The following is a 25781-nucleotide window of genomic DNA, read 5'->3' as shown; positions in this document are numbered from 1 at the left end:
CACATAAACCCAGAGGCTGTAGCAAATGCTCAAAAACAAAAAGCCTGAAAACATTTTTTGATATACTATTGATCAGAGTATTAGGGATTTTCTCAACAGTCCTATCCTTTTATTTGTCTTATTTGTGATAAGATCTGACTTGTAAACCTTAACTCAATGGAAAAATACCCCAATTTCACAAAATTCATCCAACTTTTTTTTTGGCTTTTTAGGGCCAACCTGTGGCATATGGAAGTTCCCAGGTTCAGGGTCAAATCAGAGATGTAGCCGCCAGCCTACGCCACAGCCACAGCAATGTGGGATCCAAGCTGTGTCTATGACCTACACCACAGCTCACAGCAATGCCGGATCCCTGACTCACTGAGCGAGGCCAGGGATCAAACCCGCATCTTCATGGATACTAGTCGGATTTGTTTCCATCTGCCATGATGGGAACGCCCATCCTACTTCTCTGTGTAAGGACTTGTTGGAGACCACTGAACTGCTGAATTCTGCAGGAGGTAAGTATCTGCTGACGCAGAGTTCTAAAGTACAGGATCTCCTTCAAAGACAAGATAAGAGAGTCATGTATAAACCGTGCTATTCTACTAGCAGCCGCACTATGCCCTAGAGGTAATTCACCAGTGCTAATCCTTTCCTTTGTTATTCACTAAGAGGTGCTTTGTCATTGCCTATGCCTGATTGTGCTCACTACTACATAGGTCACCTTCCTTAATAAAAGGCACAAGGGCCAAAGCCTAGGTGCCTCCTGGTCCCCCACTTTCTAAATGTAAAAGAGTCTTGTGTGTTTGGTGATACCTTGCCGTCCTTCTTCCAGGATCTCCCGTTGCCGTGTTGCACTGGACGCGGCAAGGACTGACATAGCCTCTCAGCATAGATGGATGTATACTTTAAAATATTAGATCTGGGGCCTAGTTATCGAACTCATTCTCTCCTAGTTATCGAACTCATTCTCTCCATTTGATCCCAATTTTTTAAATGTTAACACACTTCGCCTTAGTATGCTGTAGTCTTCAAGACTGGATTATCTTCCAGGTAAATGAATGTTCATGCATTTAATTAATCTGTGTAATATTGAAGATACACCCCATGCAACCAGCAGGCACATGGAGATGGGATATTTCCACGTCAGCAATACCTGCACTTTGATGCCTGAATAAAGGATGCTGGAACTGACATCCTAGTGTCCAAAGCTGTCCACCATCCAAGCCCAGATCACCCTCTCAAGGGTACCTTCCACCTGTCCCCTTCCAGGCAGATCCTGCTGCTCGTCCTCTGGAAATGTTCAAGTCATGGAGGTTTTTACTACCACTTCTCCCTCCCCTTTGCATCTCAGAGGCACTCAGAACTGTTTCCTAATGAGGATCATCTGGAAAATCCTAAAAATGCAGAACCACAATGGAGCCAGACTCTCAGGCTGACCCCAAGCACTGGGCTTATTTCAAGCCTCCCCAGTGATCCCTGTGTGCTCTCAGGATTCAAACCTGGGCATCCTTGCCTCCTCTCCTCCAGCCAAGGCTCAGGGAAGATCTCTCGAGGGTGCTGAAGCAGCATCAAGACAGCAGCTCGGCACTCAGACTGCCTCCTGACCCCATGCCTAGTGCCCCAGCTCAAAAAATTCACACATGACTATTTAGTCCTAGTCCAGGTAAGCACTTCCTTCCTTTACCCTGTGTCTGAGGGTCTGCAACTTCCTAGGGAACCTAGAAAACCTCCCTAGAGATGCGGATCTCACGGCTGGACCCTAGCCTCTGCCACTGTCCACAGTGGACGCTGCCATGCCCTGCCCGCCCCAGGGACCCCATAGCTGCTTTGCTGTGACCATCAGATGAAGCCACTACACATCTGAACCTGATACCCGTTCTCAGGGGAGCCCAAGCTGCCTGGCTAGCAGCCCCTGTGATCTGGCCAAGCCCTGAAGCCCACTATTTAGATGGTTCCCTCTAAAGAGGAGAGCAGTGGCTGTGGATCTCCAGCAGGTGACGTGCCAGAACAGCATTCAGGTGAGCACAGCTTTGGGGGTGAATTTAGAAATGACAAGAATTTCCAAAATAACACCAGATGCGATGGACTGAGCTGTGACCCTCCCCAAATTCATAGGTTGAATCCTAACCCTACTCGGGATGACGTTAGGAGTGGGGGCCTTTGGGGGTGACTAGGGTTGGTGATGCCATGCAGGTGGGGCCACTGTGATGGCACTGTTGTCCTTCTAAGAAGAGAAAGGGACCAACCCCTGCCATGTGAGGACACAGGGAGAAGGCAGCCGCCTGCAGGCCAGGAAGCACCTCTCACTGGGAATGGATCTGTGGGCACCTTGACCCTGGTGTTGAGCCTGCAGAACCACAAGAACTAGACTCTTGTTTAAGCCTCTGTCTGTGGTGTTTTGTTATCACATCCCGAATGAAGACATGGGGATTATTCAGAGCAGGGACTACCCTGGCTCATGTGCAGGAGAAGCTGAAAGGTGTCTGAAAATTGCTCAGACCAGACAGGTGGCACGTTCACACACAGGAATGTAAATAACAAACCAGGCCCCTCAGCTGCCCCCCCGCACACAGGGGCTGCAGCACACTTGGCTGGCATGGAGCCCACCCCCTCACTGGCCCCATAACCTCATCGTGACTTAGTACATTGCCCTCAAGAGCAAATCACACCTGGAGTGGTCTCAGGTTTATTGCCAGGAGCAGGGGTTTCCCGGTCAGTGATCCCTCTAGAACCCTAGCCCATCTTTATTTATTTATTTATTTATTTATTTATTTATTTATTTTGTTGTTGTTGTTGTTGTTGCTATTTCTTGGGCCGCTCCCGCGGCATATGGAGGTTCCCAGGCTAGGGGTTGAATCGGAGCTGTAGCCACCGGCCTACGCCTGAGCCACAGCAACTCAGGATCCGAGCCGCGTCTGCGACCTACACCACAGCTCACGGCAACGCCGGATCGTTAACCCACTGAGCAAGGGCAGGGACCGAACCCGCGACCTCATGGTTCCTAGTCGGATTCGTTAACCACTGCGCCACAACGGAACTCCCCTAGCCCATCTTTAAACTGTGTCAGTGCATTTCCCGGACCAGCAGAGGGGTGTCATTTCATAGACTGGGGCCTTGGGCTTACAAGCCACAGGCGGCTCACAGCTCATTAACTTTAAAGAGTATAAAGCATCTCCTTGCATCTTAATTCCAGAAGGAAGCTGCAGAGGATGGTCTCTACTGGTTCCACAGAAGTAAACCTGTGGAGGTCTGGTCATGACCAACAGCCTCCTGACCACTGTCCAGCTCCCTGTGGAGGCCGGCTGTCAGGCGCCACTTTGAACCTACCTTTCCGTTCTGATCAGTCAAGACTGAAACCAGGTCTCCCCAGAATTTCAGGTACTTTCTAGTCACAGGAAAACCTCAAATCAATGCAAACACTCTCTGGGAACCAGCAGAACTCTCCTCAAATCTATTCCGGAACTCTCCTCAAATCTATCTCCAGAAAGGGCAAACTAGAACCTTAGAACATCTATGAGATCTTAACCTAGAACCACGAAAGTAAATGAAATCTCCACTACGAAGGTAAACGAAATCTCCTTTGCCATCACAGACTCCCCCTCCGTCCACGTCCCCTCCTCTGCCTTCTGGACCATGAAAATCAGACATGATCCCGTCACGGGTCTCAGGCCTCCAAGCCAGCAGTGCACACCGGGCGGCCAAGGGCAAGGTCACGGCAGCTCCTCTGGCCTTGGGCACGTTCTGCTGTCCCCTGCCCTGCGCTTGGGCACAGGGGCCCTCCCTCTTCACCAGTTCAGAGCCTTCTCATCTTTCAACAACCTATTTTTTCTTTCCATAAGGCTCTCCATCATCACGGCAAACATGCTTTCTTGGCTAACCTGGACAGTATGCGGGGCCAGTACCATGGCTTTGACAAACTGTCACACCCTGTTCTGGGACAGTTCTTATACTTCAAAAAGACACTGCTTTGCCATTTTGTGTATTTTCCACAACTAGATTATAAATATCCTGTAGTATATGATTCTTTGTAATATTTTGCATGGTGTTAGATCCTGACTAAATATGGGCAGAACACTCTGTGACTGAATCCACAGAAACGAGCTCCCTTTAGAAGCTTCCTTCTGGAGTCTGCATGCACGTGGCTGGGCAGGGTTCGAGTCCCAACCCTGCCACTTCCTGGGGTTGGGGGTGGGGGCTGAGGAAGTTCTTGTCCAGCTGCTCACCTATGAGGTTAACTCACATCCCTCTCACAGTCCTTACAAAAACCATGTAGGTTACCAGGCCCAGAACAGGGTCAGGACGTAATAACTAATAAATTTGAGCTGTTGTTTCGGCCAACGGAAAACATAAAGAAACAGACACCCCACTCAGGCTTCCCCACCACAGAGAGATGCTGTCTATGGGGCCATAACCACCCCTGATGCCTCAGTGCCCCCTACCCTGGTCTTCCTGTTAACCACAGTCCCAAGGTCAAGCAGGTCCCCAATCTCACACACTTTGCAACCCGAAGCTCTCACGGACATGGAAACAACACCAGTCACACGGAGTTTCAAAACACACTTTTACCCCCGTGTGCCCCAGATCCAAGCCAGAGCAAGGCAGGCATCACCTGTGTCTGTGGCCATGGCCATGGCACTCACCGTCCCGGTACCACTCAGCCCGTGGCTGCACCCGCTTAAGGTCTGGCGTCACCAGCAGCGTGCATTTGAGAGTCAAGGTCTCGCCTTCCCTTCGGAAGGTGACCCCGAATTTCTCCAGAAACTGGACGTCGAAGTGCGTGTACGGAATCACGGACGACAAGGGCACTGCACAGAGCAAAGGAATGCGGTCTCAGCAGGAGGGGCTGGTGGACGTAGCCAGCCAGCCCTGCAAAGCCTGTTTCCTCACCGCCTCCTGCGCTCAGGTCCTCAAATGAGCTGTGCTGTGGGTGGGATGTCTGATCCCCCGGCTCTTGTGCTGAAGCCCTGACCCTGGTGTGATGATGTTAGGAGGGGGGCCTGTGGGTGACTAGGTTGGATGAGGTCCTGAGGGTGGGGCCCCAAGTTAGGATTAGTGTCCTTGGAGAAAGAGGAAGGGACCAGAGCCCTCTCTGCTCCTTGGTGAGGACACACGAGACGGTGGCATCTGCAAGCTGGGACTCAGGCTCATCACTTGTGGGCACCTTGGACCTTGGGCCTCCAGCCGCCAGAGCTGAGGTCAGTAACTGACTGATGTTCAAGCCCTGAATATGGTGTTTGTTACAGGGCCCAAGCTGACTCAGCCACTTCTGAAGAACCAGAAAGCCAGCCGTGGAGTCCTATCTGGTCCTTTGTGCCCAAGGAGGATGGAGGAGCAGGGTGTGCAGGGAGGCCACCTGCATAGGGACCATGTGCAGAGAGTAAAGGGTTTAAATCCGGCATCAGCCCCAAGACCCCTGACTCCCACCAAGTCCCATCACTCTGAGCTCCCAAATCCATGGCAATAGACTATCGGCACACAGACCATGGCCAGGAGAAAGGGTCTTTTGAAATATGGTTTTTAAAAAAAGATTTGATGCTTAGAAAGTATCTTTTTAGTTATGCGCTATGTCAGTACACATTCTTCTGCACGAAAAGACAAATAATCGACTTACATCTGATCGGGAGTCCCACGGAATGGAAGGGCTCCTCGTCGCCATGGAACCCTGTGAGACAGGTGAGTGGTCACGGTCACGGTCACGGTGAAGAAAGAGGGTGGGGAGACACCCCTCCTCCCATGAGAGCAAACTCACTTCTCACCACCACCGCCGCGTTGGTGGACACCTGTCCGTGCACATTGGTTGCCACCGCCGAGTAGGTTGCAGTGTCGTCAAAGTCCGCCCTTGGAAGGAAAGAGCAAGACCATGTCTGAACTAGCCCAACTGTCCTGGTCTCTGAATGCCGGTGACCTGGATGGGAGCACGGCCTTCCTCGAAAGCAGCTCGTGTGACCTGGATCCCTTGTTCAGGAGTGATTTGTTTAAGAACAATGCCAGCTCTGTCCTCGGAACGAGGTCTTAATTATAGACACGGGTGAGCTCTGATCCTGGACAAGGGCTTGGCTTTGGCTTTGAGGGGCAAAGAATGTACTGGCGCTTCTGAAAATCCTTCATTTCACCTCAAGGAGAAGCCTGTATTCCCTCTGGTTCTGTTTCTCTACCTCGCAGAAGCCATGGTTTTATCTTGTCCTTAGGTGGTTCCAATCCATCTACAGGAGAATGAACCCCAACCCTCCCCCACTGGGGGTTCCCTGCACAGACCCTCAGACAGGAAGCACCTGTTAGACGGACCCAGCTGAGACTCTACCTGGAGAGTCTTGGGGAGGCATGTTCTCACCCAGAAAGGACAATGACCCAGGAACCCAGACCCCGTTTCTCAAGGTGGGGCTCCTCCCCCTCCCCACATCCATCTCACAGAAGTTGAAGCTAATTTTCTCTGCAATGAACTGTCTGCCCCCCAGCTTACCCCAGAGTGTCACTGAGACAAGAGGATGTGAGAGGGGTGGAGCGCCAGCTCTGCTGGTAACCACACACTGGCAGCTTTGTACAAACGTCTCAGGGCTCATCAGGGTAGTGCTGCCACCCTATTAACATGGGGAGAAACTTCTTTAAGAAGAAGACTGCAGCTTTCTGCACCTGCTGTGCCTGCTGCTGCCTCTCCAAGGGTGAGCATCACGGGCATAATAACAAAAAACAGGCAGAGTTTACCCCAACCTCACTTCTAAATGCTTTAAGCAGGCAGTGTCCCCAGAGACAAACCTGTTACTCAGAGGCCCTGAATAATTTTATTGTCTTTTCTATTCTACTTGGAGCTGAAAATTGCTTCTTTGACCAAAAAATACACAGCATTTCCAGTAAAAGAGAGAGAACATTCAGACACCTAGGCTACCCGTGCCACAAGCTCCCAATGCAGTTCCGGCGCGTCCTGCAATGCAGTTCTGCTTGGCTTCCTCCAACTGCCACAGCTCGGGGCAGGGGGGTGTGGGGGTCACACAGACAGAGTCTGCCCCCATTGATGTCCAGACTGACTGCATCAGCTCAGGATCACCAACCACAAAGCCCGTCAACATGAAGCAGCAGTTCTAGCCTAAACTCATCAGCATTACTGCAGGGGCAGCCATATCCCCAGGGCAGAGTGACAGTGACTGTGAAACACATAAAAACCCCTTAACCTAGATGCGCTCTCCATTGCTCTGCATTCAGTCTGTGCTAATCCACCCAGATAAGTATCCCACAGATGCCCCACTGAGCACAGGCCCTGGGAGCTGCCTCTGGGACACAGCTGGGTCTAGGGTCTAGGGTGGAAGGAAGAATTACTTCTCTTCCATAACCTTAGGCACTGCATAATTTTTTTTTTTTTTTTTTTTTTTTTTGGCCACACCTGCAGCCATGGAAGGTCCCGGTTCAAGGACCTACACCATAGCTGCAGCAGCACCAGGTCCTTAACTCACTATACTAGGCTGGGGACTGAACCCATGCCTCAGCAGCAACCCAAGCCACTGCAGGGACTACCCTAGTCCTTGACCCACTGCACTACAGAGGGAACTCATGCTTGAATTATTTTTTAATCTCTCACTTGGGTGATTTCTTCTAAACAATGAAACCACTGTATTTTCCCAAATGCATTCTCCAAACAGGAAGCATTCTGAGATTAGCCCTACACCTTTCCCTACAGAGACCCAGCCCCCACTAGCAGTAACAGCAGACTAGAGAAAAGGGGCTGGGCTGGGGCCCCCATGGGTGTAGGCTGGGGAATCCAGAGACCCCAGCAAAGCAGGAGAAGCAAAGGCTCCCATACAAACTGCCTTGTCCAAGTTCCCAGCCATGGAGGCTGGGATGGATCCACACGTGACAGGGACTCAGAAGTCAGAGCCACAAGGTAGAAGCAAACACCCCACCCTGCATGGAGAAATGGGGCCAGCCCAGTGTAGGTAGTGACCCGCCCCTGCTGGACCAGGACAAAGACTGTCCCCAGCCCAACTGATCAGCATCCCTACCAGCTCCTGAGTGAGCAGCCATCAGTGCTTGAACCATGCAAGTCCTGGAGAAGACTGTGTACAGACATTACTTAGAATGTGGCCAGCATCACCAGAAACCTTTCCTTAACTCGAAGGCCTCCCTCAAAAGCCCTCCTGGATATTGTGTAGCATCAGTGGTCTCCAAACTGTGTCCCACGGTTTTCAAACCAAATCTCCCAAATGAGCTACCCACTTCTCCTTCAATATGGATTTTTAGCAGTTTTTAAAAGTGTAGTAGAAACACACCCTGGAGGCATCACGGAGTGGTCACAGGCTGGAGCCTGGACTCAGAGTTGTGCTGCACTTTGTGTAGTAGTCCCTCAGGCTGGACTACTCACACCGTCTCTGCTTAACTGAATTCTATTCTGAGAATTCAAGGTTAAACTTAATGTTCCCTCTCGCAACTACTTATCTCTGTGAATCAGGATTTTCTTCAATATTGTGCAATCAGAATAAACTCTGGAGGAAAAACGGTTGCTGAGACTATTATAAGCCTGCAGCCATTGCCACTGGGTCTTATTTCAGGTCTGTGCCCTCATTAGACCAGCCTGATAAGCCTCATCTATTGACTTTATAAGAAATAAATACTACGTATTTTAAACTTCTCCAAGGCATTTATTGAACACCTATACTTTACTTGGGGGACACTTACGATTAACTAAAACAATGCACTTGAAAACACTTTGCAAGTTTCTAGTACCATATTACCTGTGTATATTATTAATTAAACTGTATTGGGAGTTCCTGCTGTATTAGGAGTTCCCGCTGGCACAACAGGACCAGCAGCATCTTGGGAGAGCTGGGATGCAGGTTCAATCCCCACTCTGGCATAATTGGGCAAAGGATCCAGCCTTGCCGCAGCTGCGGCTTAGACCATGACTGTGGCTCGGATCTGATCCCTGGCCCAGGAGCTCCATGCCACAGGGCTGCCAAAAAAATAACATGAATAAATAAAAAATCAACTGTATTAGCTGGACTCCTGGACCAAGTTCAAAGGAGGTTTCCTTTCCCTCCTTTATGAAGCCCCTCCTCTCTGCTTACATCCCAACAGAGCAGCACATATTTCTATGCGTTTTTAGGACTACAATGAATTGCCTTCCATTGAGCTTTAGTGAAAGAGGCTTGCAGGGAACAGAGGGGGCAAGCAGAGCCCCAGGCGCCAGGCCCACCTGGAGAACAGCTTCTCCTATGGGGTCTGAGCTGTTCATCAGTTGACTCACGGAATTAGGACCCCGAGGGAAGAGCTACCTAGCACATTAGCACTGCCGGCTGGTTGCTGCTTGAGCAACCTGTTAGCACCTGGTACTTGGAGGAAGGGCAGGGGCAGGGAGAGGGCACCTCGCTGGCAGGACCTCAGTACACAAACACACACATACCTGCCCACGTGCTCTTCTCCAGAGGAGATGATCCACAGGAGTCATCCGATTTGCAAAGAAGCCCATGCCCCTGAAAATATTCAGACCCCCGATTTACTGCACCAGACCCCAGTGGGCCGAGGGAGTGTGCAGGGACAGTTAGAACTTCTGGCTGCCTGTATCCACTTCCTTTTCACTTCTCTTTTGTGAATATTTTACATCATATCAAATACATAGATATAAATAAACACACGTGCATGCTTTGGGGGGGACCTGTGTGCTTTGGGGGGCAGGGATCACAGACATCAGTCGGCCGCTGGTGCAGGGGTTGAGCTGCAGGAAGCCTGGCACCTGGGGGCTCTGGGCAGAAGGGACAGCTGGGGCTGGGTAGGCAAGACTTGGCAGACTCGGAGGAGAGAGTGCCCAACTTAAGAATTTGTCCACAGGTCACTTGAGACCCACAGGCCTGACCACAGCCCAGGGAGCTCCAACCTTTCTCTCCCTCCCAAAGCCACAAAAGGAGAAGCACTTCACTAGCCCACAGGGCCTAATTTGAGCCTTTACTTCATGCTCTCAGAAACTGCAAGCAAGTGATTAAGGGGCAAAAGGGTTTATTTTCTTTTTGTTTTTTGTTTTTTGGTTTTTGGTTTTTGGTTTTTTTGTTTGTTTGTTTGTTTTATTTTTTTTAGGGTTTATTTTCTATTTGGACAGGATCCCTGGATAGGTCTCGTTTCCTTTGCTCTCAATTGTTACAAACTTCTATGAGGCACTTTATATCCCAAATCCTGGATGGAAGTGACCCCAAAACCACTCGGAGGAGAAACTAATGCTGCTCCATCTATTTTAAAGAAGGGAGACATACCCTGTGTCCTTAAAGAGGGGAGATGCGTTAAGTGGCCCAGGTATCTCTCCTGGGTAGTCAGGCCACGTGTCCTCAAACTCTCAGCGGTGTTGACATGGGATTTAAAATTTAACTCAAAGTAGAATTTGAATATCAAAGTCTAAAAATAAAGTGCAAAAAGAGGTTTAGCCCTGGAGTCACCCTGCAAGGCGTGGGGCCTAGAGAGCAGGGACATTGGAATAAAACATGAGATAAGAGGTTCTAAACACCTTTATAAAAACACGACAGCAGCATAAAATTCTTTGAAGAAACAGCACTCACGCTCTGGTTCCCAAGAGACAATCTTATGAGCATATAAAATAGTGTCAATTTCAGCTTATATTCGAACAGCCCCAAAGGGAACCAAGCTTCCTTTTCGGCAGTTCAAGAATTTGGCAACAGCGGCCAAAGAATATTCATAGAAATAAATGTCACTCTTGTAACAGAAGGAGGAGCCCCTGAACCCAGGCAGAGCAGGGGCCAGCACATTCCTCACCACTCAAGTGGCCGCAGATCAGATGATGGAAAGTCAGCAGTTTGGAATGAACAGCTGAGGTCAGCTGTAACCTGTGGGCTTCCCCACGGCTCTTTTCCTGAAGAATATTCACATTTCATCTGCTAAGAATGTCCCAATGTGGGTAAGAAGACTGAGAGAAAAGTTAGCCTTGAGAGTTTGCTTTTCCCAATTCCTTGAAGATGTGCAGGTGGACTCAACCCCAGGTCCCTCTAAGGATACCTGGATATCCCAGGGCCTCACTGATTCTGTCCCCTGACAGAATGGTGCAAAGCCGTCCCTGTTCCCAGCACAAATGTGAAAGTGGCCAACACTCCTGTGAACAGGACTTTCTCATACGTGAGAAAGGGAATTCATGTTTCCTATGAACACAATGACTCAAATAGAGCCGGAAAACAAACCAGTTGCTATGAGGGTAGTTTGACAAGCAGTCATGGGGCCCCCAGATTAGAAAAACATCATTTCCCCCCCCCCATAAAAACGCACTTCAAAATGAAGGCAAATGGCCTCTTTCTAGATAGTCTGGCTTGCTGCCTGTGGAAATGTCTGAAAATTTGGGGATTCAAAGGTAGTGGCTGCCTAGACCCCCCATTCCTCAAGCTCCCCATCCCAGATGATGCAGGAGTCCCAAGGAACACCACAAGGAAGTGCCCAGTGTGACACCTGGAGTCTGGGCACCGGTGCAGTGAACACTCACACTTGGACACTGCCCTCCTTTCTTAAGCCATTTGTTCCCTTTGTTCCCAGAACCACTGAATTCACTGAATTCCCTCTGGCCTGACACCAAGGTAACAAAGGGACGCTTCTCCTATTAACTGCATGAACCCAGGCATGTGGGGGTGGGATGCGGGTGTGGTGTGAGGACCTGCTTCCTCCGCTGTGTGTGAAGGGCGGATGCTGGGGGTGCACCAGACCCATCCCTTACCTGTTGATCTCCAGGGTGTGCACGCCATACTTGCTCTCAATCCTGTACTTGCCCGGCTCCCCCGCCTGGCAGATCAAGCTGCCGTCTTTATACCTGAAGAAGGTAACACTCGTCTGAGCACAAAGGCAGGCTCAGGTTTGCATGGGCCCCATCTTCCTTACCACCCCCGAGCACGTCGTCTCTGCCCTGCCCTTCACCTCTCAGATCACAGAGGTTCAGAGCCACCCTCAGCTATCTAAGCAGAGAGCAGCTCTTGCAGGACTCGCACTGTCTGGGCCATCTTCCACCTGTGACAGAGTATGGGCCATAGATCCCCTTGAACTTGTTGGGAGGCAGGATATCACATCCCCAGGAAAAATGTAACCAGTGTTGGTTAGGCCCCAGAACAGGCCCTGGGGGCCACATGTCAGAAAGACACCTCCCCAACCCCCGAGGAAGCTGGCCTTGGCGAACCTCAGGACAGCAGGCCTGTGGCTCCCCCAGACCAAGGGTGGGCGGCTCTCAGCCTCCTCACCCACCATGTGAGCAGCCTGAGCATCCAGGCACTGTTTCTCTGCTCTGCACTGGGAGCTCCGGCCAGCACCCAAGTCATATGTCTGTGGTTTTGTGACCAAGAAGAGGCTCTTGGTCTCCAGTCTCACTCCAGCAGGTGGGGACACAAGGAAATATGCAGGTTAGTTGCAGCCACACAGAAAGTGTTGGTGGGGCTTAGAGATTCAATTCTTGGACCTCATGAGGCTTGAGGAACCCTCACCTGTGGTTCCTGAGCCCAGGAGCTCAGGCTCTCCTCCTACCTGGGTAAAAGCAGAGCCGCAAGTATAAACTCAGGTCATTTCAGGGAGCCTGTTTTTAAATAAAAGTCCTCTGGAACATCAGTTGGGTCAACATCATTACAATGAAAACACCCACCTAGGGTTTCTAGCGCCCCCTCTATGCGGTTCACACCCATTTCCTGTGGGCACCAAGTATATTGGTCTGGGGAGTGGGTGCCATGCACACGCATGCCCTGCTAGTGGGTCTCCTACAGCCGTCAGGTGAGCCCATCGCCCACCACAGACCCTTCCAAGGGAGTGTGAAGGGCCCCCACTCACCACTGCACCACAGGGGTGGGGAAGCCCTGTACGGTGAAGCACAGCTTGACCGACATCCGTTCCCAGACGGTGTGTGACCTCAGCCGCACCAGGATCTCAGGCGCCCTGCTTATCCGATCCTCAAATGAGTGCCTCTCCCAGGCCAGCCTGTCGCCCACCTGCGGCGGAAAGTGAGGCAGTCAGGGCTCGGAAGGCACAGCGCCTGCCATCAGACCCCTAGCCTGGCACTGACACAGCCGCACCCCAGTTCCACCCACCCCTACCGCGTGCCGCAGGGCATGTGTGTCCACGTGCTGCAGCGCGAATCTATCCAGCTTGTCCCGGGCGTGGGTGCGGGCCAGGTGAACGTCCTCTTCCAGCTGGGCCAGCTCGCTGAGGTAGCGCTCCCGCTTGGCCTCCCCATAGGCAGCCAGCAGCGAATGGTACCTGCAGGAACCAAGAGGCGCATCATGCTCGCCACACCTGCAGGGGGCAGGTGGCCACCGAAGGTCTGGCACCAGACATGCTCCCCAGGATGTCCCAGGTGGACGTGGGAAAAAAGTGGGCGAGATGCTACTGCTGCTCATTTTTGTTTCTTTCAAGAGGGCACCTTAGTGCAAGTCCCAGGTAAGGAGTTGTAAGGAAGGGCAGGTGCAGGATTTATAAAGGAGACAAATCTGGGAGCTGCCCGCCCCAGGGTCCTCTCACAGAGGCCAGTGGGCTCCACTTCATCTCGCCACCAGCAGTCCCTACGCCCGTACTCCCTGCTGGACATATCTGGTATTGGAAGTGACCCCGCATGGGGTGGGACATGACAAAAGGCAGGTAGTGGGCCAGGCCGATAGTGGGTCTGAGACACCCTGCAAACAGGACTTGCTTTCCCTGTTGTCCACCTGGCAACTCACAGACAGCAGGTGCTCAATAAAGACCAAGAAGCCATGGGCAAATCACTACACTTGCCAGGACTCAGTCTCCCATTTGTAAAGCCAGGACCTGGGCTGCCTCAGGGCTCTGAGAGGCCTGAGGCCTGGGTCCTGCGGGTGAGGAGCTGTTTCCAGTCGGGTCTGACATACGAGGATTTAAGGAAAGGCTGGGCCGGAGTTCAAGCTCACCTCTGCCTGGCAGCACACAAAGGACACTTGTTTTCCTGGGGTGGGGTGGGAGAGGACTGCCATTTCTTTAGGACAGAAGTAACACCTCCTGAACTAACAGATTCAGATCAGAAATGTGCATATTTTAGAAAAATTAAAAGGATTCAATCACCAACACAGCTCTGGATCTGCAGGGTCAGAGAAAGGAGGGCACAATCCTTCTGGCCTAAGGACGAGAGCCCCACTGATCACACCTGACACTGCCGGCCCAGCCATGCAGCCACTCCCCAAGCCTGAGCCAGCTGCCCTGTCCTTGTCCCCTGCCACACCTCCTCCTGACCGCATTCCCGAGAGGCACTGCCTGGGGAGGGAAAGCGAAGAACCAGCATCTCCTGCGGCAGTTGGCAGGGGCGGGGCCAGTGCTCTCGTCCACAATGGTGGGTGTCAGCCCTGAGAGACGATCTGCTTCACGGGGTCCATGGTGTCAGGAGAGCGGAAAAGCCCCAGCTCAGGGTGAGGGAGCTGTGCGGGCCCTTTCCCGCACGCCCACCCCAGCACTGACCATCACACCTCTCTCCCCCAGATGGAGCGTAAGCTGAGGCCCGGGGGCTCATGTCTGGGGACTTGGAGATCAGATACAGAGTTGCAGAAAATTCTGCAGCTTCTTCAGGCAGAACCATGGATTGAAGAACTAAAAACTAAACAGGCAAGTGCTGATGAAGCTTCTTTTCACTCCTGACCAACCAGCCCTTGTTCATACCTGTCTGTGCCACTAGGACACACAGGCTTCTGCCACCATCTCAGGCCATCTCTTCACACCTCAGGCCTTTCCCACCCTCTGTTCACGGTGATTCCCCCCCCCCCCAGAGGAGAACAGGCTTCGGTGTTCCTTAGGCACCCGTGCACGGGCGATGACAGCGTCACCACCCCACCTACTGACCCCCCACTCCGTGCACTCTGGGTGCCAGGCACACAGAAGCGGCTCTGTGGGTCCGTGTGGAGGAACAGCAAGCACCTTGCTAAGAGGACCTGCAAGACACAAGGCTTCTCTTCTGCAGAGAGCCTCACAATGACAGTGACAGCAAAAACAAATCTTTGTTCCTGCCGCAAACAATCATGAGAGCTTAAAGGGTCAGATGTCCCTCGTTGAACACGTCCATGTGCACTGGACTTGTCAGTTGCACCACCATCCCATAATGTTCATAATAAATATTACAAATGGAATTGCTCCCTCTACCCCACCCCAAACACTGTGATTTGGAACACGGAGAAAGTATTCCTACTACTCTCTAACAAGGTGAACGTGACTCTGGCTGCCTTGTGCAGAATGATGTCACTCACTTTGCATCTGCCGGAATGACAAGCCCCTCAGACAGCTGCACAGTGCTCAGAGGCCCATTTCTCACAGGACAGAAACAGAGACATCGAAGGGACATTTCTAACCCACTGGAGCTCCCTGAGGGATTGCTGGACCCCTCAGGGCACCAATGCCTCCTTGGTATTTATTTTACATGAAGACAGAACTTAATTCAAATGGACAGAACCACAACTTCATCTTTCACAAAGGACTGATTTGTCCTGTAAGTTAAACTAATATCTGCCACAGGAGGCAAGGAATAATAAGTGCTTCCAATAATGCTGAAGGCCAGCCAGAGTAGTGAATTAGCATAATAGGGACTGGAATTCATGAATTCCTCAAATCGCCCTATACCTAGCTCCCCTACATGAACAGAGCAGGAATTGCAACAAAATCTCCATTAATTGGTGTTCCCATTGTGGCTCAGTAGTAATGAACCCAACTGGTATCCACGAGGCCACAGGTTCGATCCCTGCCCTCACTCAGTGGATTAAGGATCCAGCGTTGCCATGGAGCTGTGGTGTAGATTGCAGATGAGGCTCAGATCCCCTGTTGCTGCAACTGTGACATAGGCCTCCAGCTGCAGCTCCGATTCAACCCCTAGCCTGGGAACTCCCATATGCTGCAGGTATAGCCCTAAAAAGCAAAGCAAAACAAACAAACAAAAACAAATAAACCCTGGCCTGGGAACTTCCATTTGAAGTGGGTGTGGCCCTAAAAAGACAAAAAAAAAAAAAAAAGTCTCCATTAACTCTGGCCCCATCCATCAAAATTTCCAACTACTTAAGATTTAAAGGAGGAAAGACCTAATTTCAGTAAGATCTTTCACATGGAAGATATGCACATGGGCTGTGAGAATAGATCATGATGAGGGTCCTAAAATGCAGAGTCCCAAAGCCTGGGAGCGGGACTCTGGGGAGCATCAGCACAACCCTGACCTGCATCCACTGTGCTTGCCTGGAGGGTCTGATGTCTGCCACCAATGATCAAAGTACAGTCAGATCTGCTCTTGCAAGAGCACAGCTTCCTGTGTCTTAGGAAGGTTTCCAAGAGCTGGGATGGTCACAAAAGGCATTTTCTGCTGCAAGTCATGAATCACAGTAACCCACTCTCTGACTGTCCAAATTAATACAAGCTTACTTTCCCCATTCCTTTCATCCCAGGAGACTGAGGAGTAGAATGTTATGTGATAAGGTCACATCAAGGTGTAACTGATTAAAGTTATAAAGCTCTAGTTTTCTTACTCCCTGTGCCCAACCCTTATGTATCATAGAATCCTTTCTTAGATAATTCAATACATAAAAATCCATTTTCTCAATGTACACATTTTGAAGTGATTCTTTTACAAAAGAAGACTTCACTTGACAATAAAATTAATTTACAGGGCAAAATTCCCATAAGGTGTTTACAGGATAATTCAAAATTTTTAAAATAAAGGCTAATCTTTTCAGCTATATAATATTTTTATTAGACAGATTCCTAAGTCATAGAGCAATGTTCAGACTAAAGCATGTTTACCCCAAACTCATTTTTCCTTCCAGTTCAGGCTGAGTGATAGAGTGAAAATTTTCTAGAAATAAATAGTAGGAGCAGGCGAGGAAAGAAAGAGACCAGGTGCAAAACGAAGCATCATGAGAGGTTTAACTACTCTGGTCTTAGAAGATCAACGTAAGTTGACCACCTGTTCTCTGGGATCTGGGAACAGTTTTAAGACCAACATTCTTATGACTTCACCTCATTCCTGTGACATGTTCCCCAGGAGCGGAGTCCATGGGAATGAGGAGCATGAGGGGCTACAGAACGCCGTCCACTCTCCACACGGCCATCTGGCCGGAAGGAATCCCGGCCCCCTTCTTGAGTCTAAAGTCTCACCCTCCCAGCTGTCCTATAACAGCCCAAGAAGTTCTCAGTGGAAAACTTCAAACCATTAGGTCTTTCCATGCTTCTGAATGTAACAATCCTGTTCTCTAGGAAGAGGTATTGAGTCTGGGGGGAGAGGACAGGCCTGAGGCCAAACCCAGCTGCACAGGGTGAGAAGCGTGTGGCCCCGGACAGTGGCCGAGAGGCCTCCAGATTACAGTCTGCACAAGGAGGCAGAAAAATCCATCCAAGTCATTTCCTCATCAGGATTAAGTGAGAAGATTCTGGAGGGGACTAAGAACAGGCTGAAAATAGCCGCTCATGGCTTATACTGCCCCAAGTGCTGCCATCCGACTAGGTCCCCCAGCCCTTTCGCTCTGCCCCGCAACACCCCGACCCAGAGCCCAGGTCCCTGCAGCGGGGTCTGGCCTGGCACAGGCAGAGGGCACAGAGGCTTACCTGCGCTTCCTCTCCTGCTCTTCCTCTTCTAGTGCTGTGCTCACCCTCTTCGCGCAGAGCCTACAGGTGGTCCCTCCCAGCAAGGTCTGGCTGGACGCCCTCTCGGATGATGACTCTCTCTGGGACGATGACTCCTGAGTGACAGACTTCTGGGAAGATGACTGGGTGGAAGCTCGCCTCGATGAGCATTGAAAAAATCACATGTTAGAGAAGTTTAGCAAACATACATAACATACCTAACAAACTACAATATTCCTTCATGCACTCCAAACCATCCTTGAAATGAACAGGCACTCACACCTGCGCGTGCACAGGCACACACACACACACATACACACACGCTCATGCACACGCGTGCAGGCAAGCATGTGTGCATGTGCCTACCTGCACATGTGAACATACGCATACCCACATCCCTGCACACGGCCTACACACACACACACACACACACACACACACACACACACACTCATGCACAGGTGTGCAGGCAAGCATGTGTGCACGTGCTTACCTGTACATGTGAACACACACACATATCCCTGTACACGGCCTCGCCATGCCCCTCCCGTGTGCCCCTCCCTCCCAACTCAGCCCCTTGGGGCCAGCAGTGCTTTCTGCCCCCCTTTATGGCCTGAGGCCACAACTATGTATAACTTAAGGGATTTGAAGCCCGTGCAGCAGCTGGGAGGGGCCACAAGTATTTGGCTCTGTTTGTTCCAGGGAGAGCAACCGGGCACAAGGACCACAGGCGCTTCTAAATATGGGTGCTGGGGACATGTGCAATGCCATGCCTGCTGTCACCATCCCAAACCAAAGCTGCAGAGACACGGCAGCCAGGCCCCCGTGGACGCTGGGCCTCAGAAACAGATGAATCTGGGGCTGGACCCCAGCCTGTTGGGCGCTGAGTACATCTCTGTTTGCTGCATTCACAGTTAATGCAGCAAAACTATCTCTGAGATCGGCTTCCATCTGATCTTTACTTGGCCCCATTAACTCCTGTCGCCTCAACCTTCATTCCCATTGGATTCCTTCTCTTGTCCTTGTTTTTGGTGACCTTTTGATCTAGTTCTGGGAGGTGTGTGAAGAGGAGTGAATTCAAGGAGCATTCACTGAAGGTCCCTGCCTCATGATCTAATCCAGAGGCTCAGAGCCAGTCTGCCAGGATCTCTCAGGGCCTGCCAGAAACTTCCAGATCTATCAGGATCTTCTAGGATCTGTCAAGACCTGCCAGGATCTGCCAGGATCTGGCACAATGCAATGTAATACAATGCTTCACACCCAGTTTGTGGTGCAGCCAGGTCAGCCACTTTCCCCCTCTGGCGCTGCACATGGGCATCTGGAAGTATTGCCCTCCTCAGCCCCTCCCAAACCAGTTCATCTCCAGGCTTCTGGGGACTGGATAAAGCTTCCTGCCCTGAAAGTCCTACAAAGCTCATAATCAAGGATCAGCCAGGTAATCAGTGAATTTCAACTTACTTTTTCGCAGCATATTCATCCAGAAGATACCTTGTTTGAATATTCCGGTAGGACTGGTCAAAGTGTCTGTGTCTCTTTTGGTAGAAGGGCACGGCGACAAGCGACATCTTTGTGTACACCTACCAGTAAAGTGTGACAAATGGAGCTGAGACCCTGACACTTCAAAATTACTCAGGTCCCTGCAATTTCCACACCAACATGCTGCATGGTTCCCAAGGGCAAATCAACTCCAATTAATAAAACCCTTCTGGGGGGGAGGGGGTTAAAGAAAGATTCTATCAGAAGAAGTCATCTTGGACACCTAGTAAGTTCCCTGGGACCTGATTTCTTGTTTGCTTCCGTAACAATTACAACACTGGGTTACACGTTTCACTTAACTCTAAACTCAACCGCTATCCGTGGAATAGTTTGTTTGAGGCAACTCCAAGAGCAGTGTGAGTGATAAGGATAAAAATAATGAAAACAGAGCTCAGAGAAGTAAACAAACACTTAGAATCCAAGCGAAGAGGAGATAAGGGCACAGAGACACAAAACACACTGGGGGTGAGAGGGGAGCCCATAGCAGCCAGCAGCCCTGCAGCAGGTGGCGTTTGAGAAGAGTCCTGAGAGACGGGAGGTGACAGGTGGGCACAGGGGTGGCAGAGGGCATCCCAGGAGTACAGCAGGAGGCAGGGAAGTACAGGAGCCCAGGGTTTGAAGGAGGAGACGGGACAAGTGGCTCTGGAAAATAGCAGCCTTGTAGGGAGAAGATGTGCCAGCTTTCTGCCTGGAAGGGGGACCTGGAAAAGGATGTATGCCCAGGAGGCCTTCCAGCCCCACTTGGAGAATCACGCCTCATAGGCGACTTGCCCACTTGCTTGGCTGGGAGGGGTGGGGGTGGGGACTGAGCCCAGCAGGAGAGACTTGGGGCTGTGGGGAAGTGAGCACATTTTGGTTAAATTCCCCCCAAACAAGAAGTGGTTGAGACCCATCCTGCAGTGGGGACATGGGGATCTGAGGCGGCGCAGGCGTTAGATGGCCATTTAGATGGTCACAGTACACACGTTCACACCGACTTGCTCTCTACAAAGGAGCCTTACCGGGCCCCTTGCTCTCTACAAAGGCGCACAGACAGTGTCCCCAAGTGTCCGTGACCATAAACCTCCCGGACAAAGGGGCACAGGAACTCCTCCAAACCCGAGCTCCTTTTTTGCTGTCTGTGCCAAAACTGAAATAATTTGCCCCAATTTAAAGAAGAGAGCCTTAGGAGGCCCCACCACAGCCCCCAGGAGACATGAGCGTGGCCCTGTGGTGATCTGCAAAGATCTGAGTAGGTGTTAGAACACCTACCAAACATAATGTGCTCCAAGTCTATGCGTCATGATCAGTCCCTTTAGACTGATTTCTGAGAGTCCCAGGACTATAGAGCTTGGAAAGATCCTCAGAGATTACCCAAACCCCTCTTCTACAGGAGAGAATGGGTGGGGCAGGGGACTTGGCAGGTGGAGAAGAGAAATGATTTTCCCAAAACATACAGAAGGGGTATGCCCATCCAGAGGCCATCAGATGTCCACTTCCTGGCCTTTTACACTTTCCACACTAACTCATCTCAAAATTCCCTTAAAAAACAGCCAACTGCCTCATATCCATTGAGGGTCCAGCAGGTGTCTGGTGGCAAGCTGGCATGGGCTTGATTATAAATATATAATAGGATGTTGCCCCTAATGGAACACAATAAAAATACACCCCCTCTTTCCCGCCTGTTTTGAAAGAGGTACCATAATGCTGAGGTCAAGGGCACAGGTTCTGACCTCTGATAGACCTGAGATGGACTTCTGACTCTAGCACTCGGACAGGACCTTGGGCTAACTTCTCATTTCGCTAACTCTGATATTCCACCAAATCTGTACAATGTTGGCACCGGGCTTGGTAGGGAGGAACAAACAATGGAATCGGTAACTGAACCTAGTGAACTATTATTGTTTGTTGCTGTTGTTAACTTGAATTCTGTAGATAGGAGAGGGTATCTGAAGACACACTCATCACTTTAATATTTGCAGTATCCTCAGCCTCATCTCAGTGGGGTCTTCCAAGGAGTCACTCAAGGTGAGTCTTCAAAAAAAGCTTCCCGGGAGTTCCCGTCGTGGCGCAGTGGTTAACGAATCCGACTAGGAACCATGAGGTTGCGGGTTCGATCCCTGCCCTTGCTCAGTGGGTTAACAATCCGGCGTTGCCGTGAGCTGTGGTGTAGGTTGCAGACGCGGCTCGGATCCTGCGTTGCTGTGGCTCTGGTGTAGGCTGGTGGCCACAGCTCCGATTAGACCTCTAGCCTGGGAACCTCCATATGCCACAGGAGCGGCCCTAGAAATGCCAAAAAGACAAAAAAAAAAAAAAAAAAAAGCTTCCCGTCCACAATGGCACACATCCCATTGCTGGGCAAAGTACACTGAACTGACGTGTCACAGCTTGGAACCAATTTTGTCCCTGCAACATTGTCTCCCATCACCCCTGCACACGTGGAGGAAAATTCTGCTGCTTTGGAAAAACCCAGAACAACCCTGCAGCTGCTGCTACACAGCAGTCCCTTCCCATGACAACATTTACTTCCATCTGTGCCCAGTTCCCCCTCAAAGTGGATGTACTTCTTGGCAGAGGGATGAGTCCAAAAACAGCCCAGGCACCAGAAGAGGATAAGCTGTCCATTTTTTTTTTTTTTTGTCTTTTGTCTTTTGTCCTTTTTTAGGGCTGCACCCGCAATATATGGAGGTTCCCAGGCTAGGTGACTAATTGGAGCTGTAGCCACTGGCCTACCCCAGAGCCACAGCAACGCCAGATCTGAACCATGTCTGTGACCTACACCACAGCTCACAGCAACGCCGGATCCTCAACCTGCTGAGTGAGGCCAGGAATCAAACCCACAACCTCATGGTTCCTAGGTGGTTTCATTACCACTGTGCCACGACAGGAACTCCGGATACGCTATCTTGACATGTGTAAAGTGTGGCCGTGGGCACCCCCAACAGGGGCCCACACTTGCTGGGCCCCTGTTCACAGCCAGTGACCCATGGCCTTGAACCTGTCTGCACTGCACAGATCAATGCTCTGTGCTCAGCCAGAGCCCCGCGCATCCTGTATTGAGGGACCCAAGTTGTGTGGCTGCGAGGCTCAAACTCCCTCAGGAGCAGACATCCTGCAGCAATTGGGGGCACCCACCCAAGTCAGGGGCATACGGTCCCCGAGGTCCTCATCCAACTGCAGACTCAATGGCCGTCAACCCAAGGATGTCGAGGGTTCTCGGCAGCAGCCGGCACTTGGCCCTCGATACTCTGAGGCTCAGGACTGGGAGCCAGGAGGCTTCAAGGGCACGGCACTTATACTCACTGTTCACCCCGCGCATCTGGGGCACCTGGCGCGAGCCAGTCAGGCCTGGATGGGGATCCCCAAATCCATGGATCCCATCTTCTATGCATATGCCCCTGTGCCCTCACTGACCTCCACAGGCCTCAAGCCTAGCCCAGGCGCCAGCGGGACAACCCACAGCCCCCACCACAACCCAGCCACCATTTGGGCCCTGCTCCATGGACCTCAAATTCCAGAACCTGCCCATCCGTCCCAACCCCTTGGAAGCGAGTTGCCCTGCAGACACAGCACATGGCCTGGGGTCTCAAGGCAGCCAGGGGGGTCCCAGAGATGTGGCCAGCTGTGTTCACCCACACTAGCAAGAGGAGAGAGTGAGGGGCAGGCTGCAGAGACCTCCCTCCACAATCTCCTTTAAAGGAAAATGACCCCCACCCGACACCCCAAAAGGCAATGAGAACAGCCATCCCCAGCACAGCTTGGGGTGAGTCTTGGGTAGAAGGTGTGGGGACCGGATTCCAGTGCTGACCTTGCCATCCATCCAGCTCTTGGGCCTCAGTTGGCTTCGTGGAGGGGCCAGAGAGGGGCAGGGACATTCCTTCAGTGCCAGCCATTCCCGCCTCTGAGGCTGCCTTTAAAGATAGCCTGCTCTGAGCACTGGCATCCGTGGATGACGAAGACTCGGAATCCACAGTAGACGAAACACACAGGCTTGGGTGTGAATTTTCAACAACTGCAACTGAGTCTACACAACCTTGAGCTGCACCATCTCATTCTATCCTGGTTTGAATCTCAGCCTTTCCCACCAGGAAACTGAGTCTCAGAAGGTGAAAATAACCCTCTGGTCACCGGCTCCCAGTGACGGGGCCCAATGCCTAGCCCAGCATCTGCCCGGCACCGGCCTGCTCTCCACCCACAGCCACTCCTGACATGGGTGGGAATCGGGACGGTGAAGTGAAACCCAAGCTGTCCCCAAGTACAGGGGCTGTATGTCTGTGACAGGCTCAGTCCTAACCCTCCTGCCAGGCCTCATTGGAACCACACCTCATGTCACCCAAGAGGGCTTTTATTTGTGAAAACCTTTCAGCTAAAACACATTCACTTCCATTTAATCCAAGTATTGGTGGTCTGCAGCAGATGCTGTGAAGGCCCCTCTGCACACAGGTAAAGTCCTTGCAGAGCAGAGAGGACAATTGGGCCATGCCCCACGCAACCACCCCCTCAGTTTCCACTGGCCCTGCGAACACCGTTCCCCAAGGTTTTTCCAAACTACTCCGCTCCACCAGCAAATAGAACTGGGAACAGAATGATCTTAAATCATCATCACCCAGCATGGCCTGGCATCGAAGGTCTGGCAGCCAATTTCCCAAGTGTTCCCCCAAATAACCTTTCAGATGCAGGACTAGGTGTCACCGCCGTTCACCCGCTGCCTCTCCCTACGACTGCAGTTCCTCAGCTCCCGGGAACCTGACCCTTTCAGGCCCAGCACTTAAGCAGGATCAAATTAGACGGAGAAACAAGAGAATGTGCTGCTTCCTGCCCAGGAGAACTTTCCAGCCACCAGCCAGTTGCCACAGTTTTTTCACAGATCAAGAGAATTACAAACCAAACAACAGTTATACAAATATTTCAGCCCATCAAATTCTACCCCCAGGTTCTCCTTGTTTCGTCAAGAACAGGCCCTTGGGGGAAGGCACCTGATTTTTTTTTTTTTTTTTTTTTTGTCTTTTTTCTAGGGCCGCTCCTAAGGCATATGGAGGTTCCCAGGTTAGGGGTCTAATTGGAGCTGTAGCCGCCGGCCTACGCCAGGGCCACAACAACGCAGGATCCAAGCTGCATCTGTGACCTACACCACAGCTCACGGCAATGCCAGATCCTTAACCCACTGAGTGAGACCAGGGATCGAACCTGCAACCTCATGGTTCCTAGTCAGATTGGTTAACCACTCTGCCATGATGGGAACTTCTGAAAGCCCCTGATTGACTGTGAGTTTCCTGTAGATTCCCTGCACAGATGACCCAGACTCAGCTTATTAAATAATTCCACAAAGTGATCTGCGCTCCACGTGCTCTGTGGGTGAGGACCGTGAGATCAGAAAAGTGAAGCACTTCCAACTCCCAAAGACCCTGTCTCTGCCTCACTGCCAAGTGCAGACATCCAGCTGCACTATCCTCGGGGGCCGAGTTTCAAGAGCAGGACCAGAGAGAGCTCACACGCTGGGGGTAGCTGAGCCGGAAAACTCTACAGGATCACAAGGCATCAGGGACACGGGAGAAGACATCGTTTTCAGGTGAGAACATGGAAACAGTGACAAGAAATAGAGCTGTCCCTCCCCTCTGCTTATCCAAGTCGAAGGTGAATGGCCCTGGTTTCTTTCTTTTCTTTTTTTTTTTTTTTTTTTTTTTTTTTTGTTTCTCTTGAAAAATGATCTCATTTTATTTCACACCATTGCAACCCCGCCCTCTCCTCAGAGGCTCTCATTTCTGAGACTCTAGAAAACTGCAGAAGTGAACCCACTCAGACAGCTGAAGATGCTGCAGCAGAAACTGGGGCTGAGGGACACGAGGGTGGGAGGGGGCTGAGAGCATCCTAACAACAGGGAAGGATTCAAACCCAGTAAAGAAACACCACTGCTGATGTGATCACAGAGTGGAGAGCACGGGTCCGCATTTCTCCCCCCGACACAGTCCACTCAGAAATCTGAGTGCAGCCAGCTTGGGCACACACAGCATTCTCTCCTCCAAAGCCTCAAATTAGAAAAGGAAAGAAGAGCAGGAAACTCACCAGAGAGAAGGGGAAGCGGCAAGGAAGAGTGGGCTCTGCCTCGAGGGCTCACCAGGCTGCAGGAGAACTTCTCCCTCCAAATGCCCGGCCTCCCTCCCCTTTATGGCCAAGAAGATGCTATTTATAGACATGGGAACTGCCCGGCCCCAGCTGATACCTGCATCATAAATCATCAGCCACATCTTCAGAGGGAAAAGTCTAATATGAGTCGGAAAGATGGAAAAGTGAAAGGCATCCTTCCTGACTCACAAAGTACTCTTTCCTACCCAGGAAAGTGACCATGCAGCTACTGAACCAGAAAAAGAGGACAGGACCCCAACCTCCCACCCCCGCCCCGCACCTGCCCTCAACCCAGCTTCACACTAAAGCTAAATTTGCAGACCAGTTTTCAACCCTTTTGAGCTAAAGTTCCCCTGGCACATAAACAGATTCTTCGGGACAAATCTCAAACAAGGATGTCATTGTCATCAGCCTTTTTACCATTTTGGCACCAAACCCAAGAGCACAGTTAGCCGAGGGTGGAGGAACAATGGCCTTTTTGGGTTTTGGAATTTGGGGTTGGTTTTTTAAGTGTATTTCAGAGATGGCTCTCGCTCTGACTTGGTTTCATCCTGGGGTTGATTTAGCCAGAATTTCTGCCTAAAAGAGGACCCGTGCCTACTCGGCAAGTTACGCCT

The 25781-nt window shown here is 51.2% G+C and overlaps 1 protein-coding gene across 2 annotated transcripts in view; it reads right to left on the bottom strand.

Annotated features, from left to right (window-relative positions):
- MYOM2 (myomesin 2) overlaps nucleotides 1-25181 on the bottom strand; it is a 77537-nt gene extending 52356 nt beyond the window's left edge. For both annotated transcript variants that reach the window (XR_014829728.1, XM_021075902.2), the window contains exons 1-9: nucleotides 25105-25181; nucleotides 18985-19103; nucleotides 17509-17685; nucleotides 13026-13188; nucleotides 12763-12920; nucleotides 11672-11764; nucleotides 5735-5823; nucleotides 5597-5647; nucleotides 4626-4790 (exon numbers count right to left, since the gene is read on the bottom strand). Coding sequence is in view for 1 of the 2 variants with exons in the window: in XM_021075902.2 (XP_020931561.2) it covers nucleotides 4626-4790; nucleotides 5597-5647; nucleotides 5735-5823; nucleotides 11672-11764; nucleotides 12763-12920; nucleotides 13026-13188; nucleotides 17509-17685; nucleotides 18985-19091 (1003 nt within the window). In the remaining variant the exon portion in view is untranslated. The remainder of the gene's footprint in view (nucleotides 1-4625; nucleotides 4791-5596; nucleotides 5648-5734; nucleotides 5824-11671; nucleotides 11765-12762; nucleotides 12921-13025; nucleotides 13189-17508; nucleotides 17686-18984; nucleotides 19104-25104) is intronic.
- Nucleotides 25182-25781: the final 600 nt, after the last annotated feature.

This window comes from Sus scrofa, chromosome 15 (genome assembly GCF_054392235.1).
Source record: "Sus scrofa isolate SSC_HxYL_T2T_F1_AM1 chromosome 15, Sscrofa_HxYL_maternal_Yorkshire_Landrace_v2.0, whole genome shotgun sequence".
Taxonomy (NCBI): Eukaryota; Metazoa; Chordata; class Mammalia; order Artiodactyla; family Suidae; genus Sus; species Sus scrofa.
This window is presented reverse-complemented; position numbering and strand designations above follow the sequence as displayed.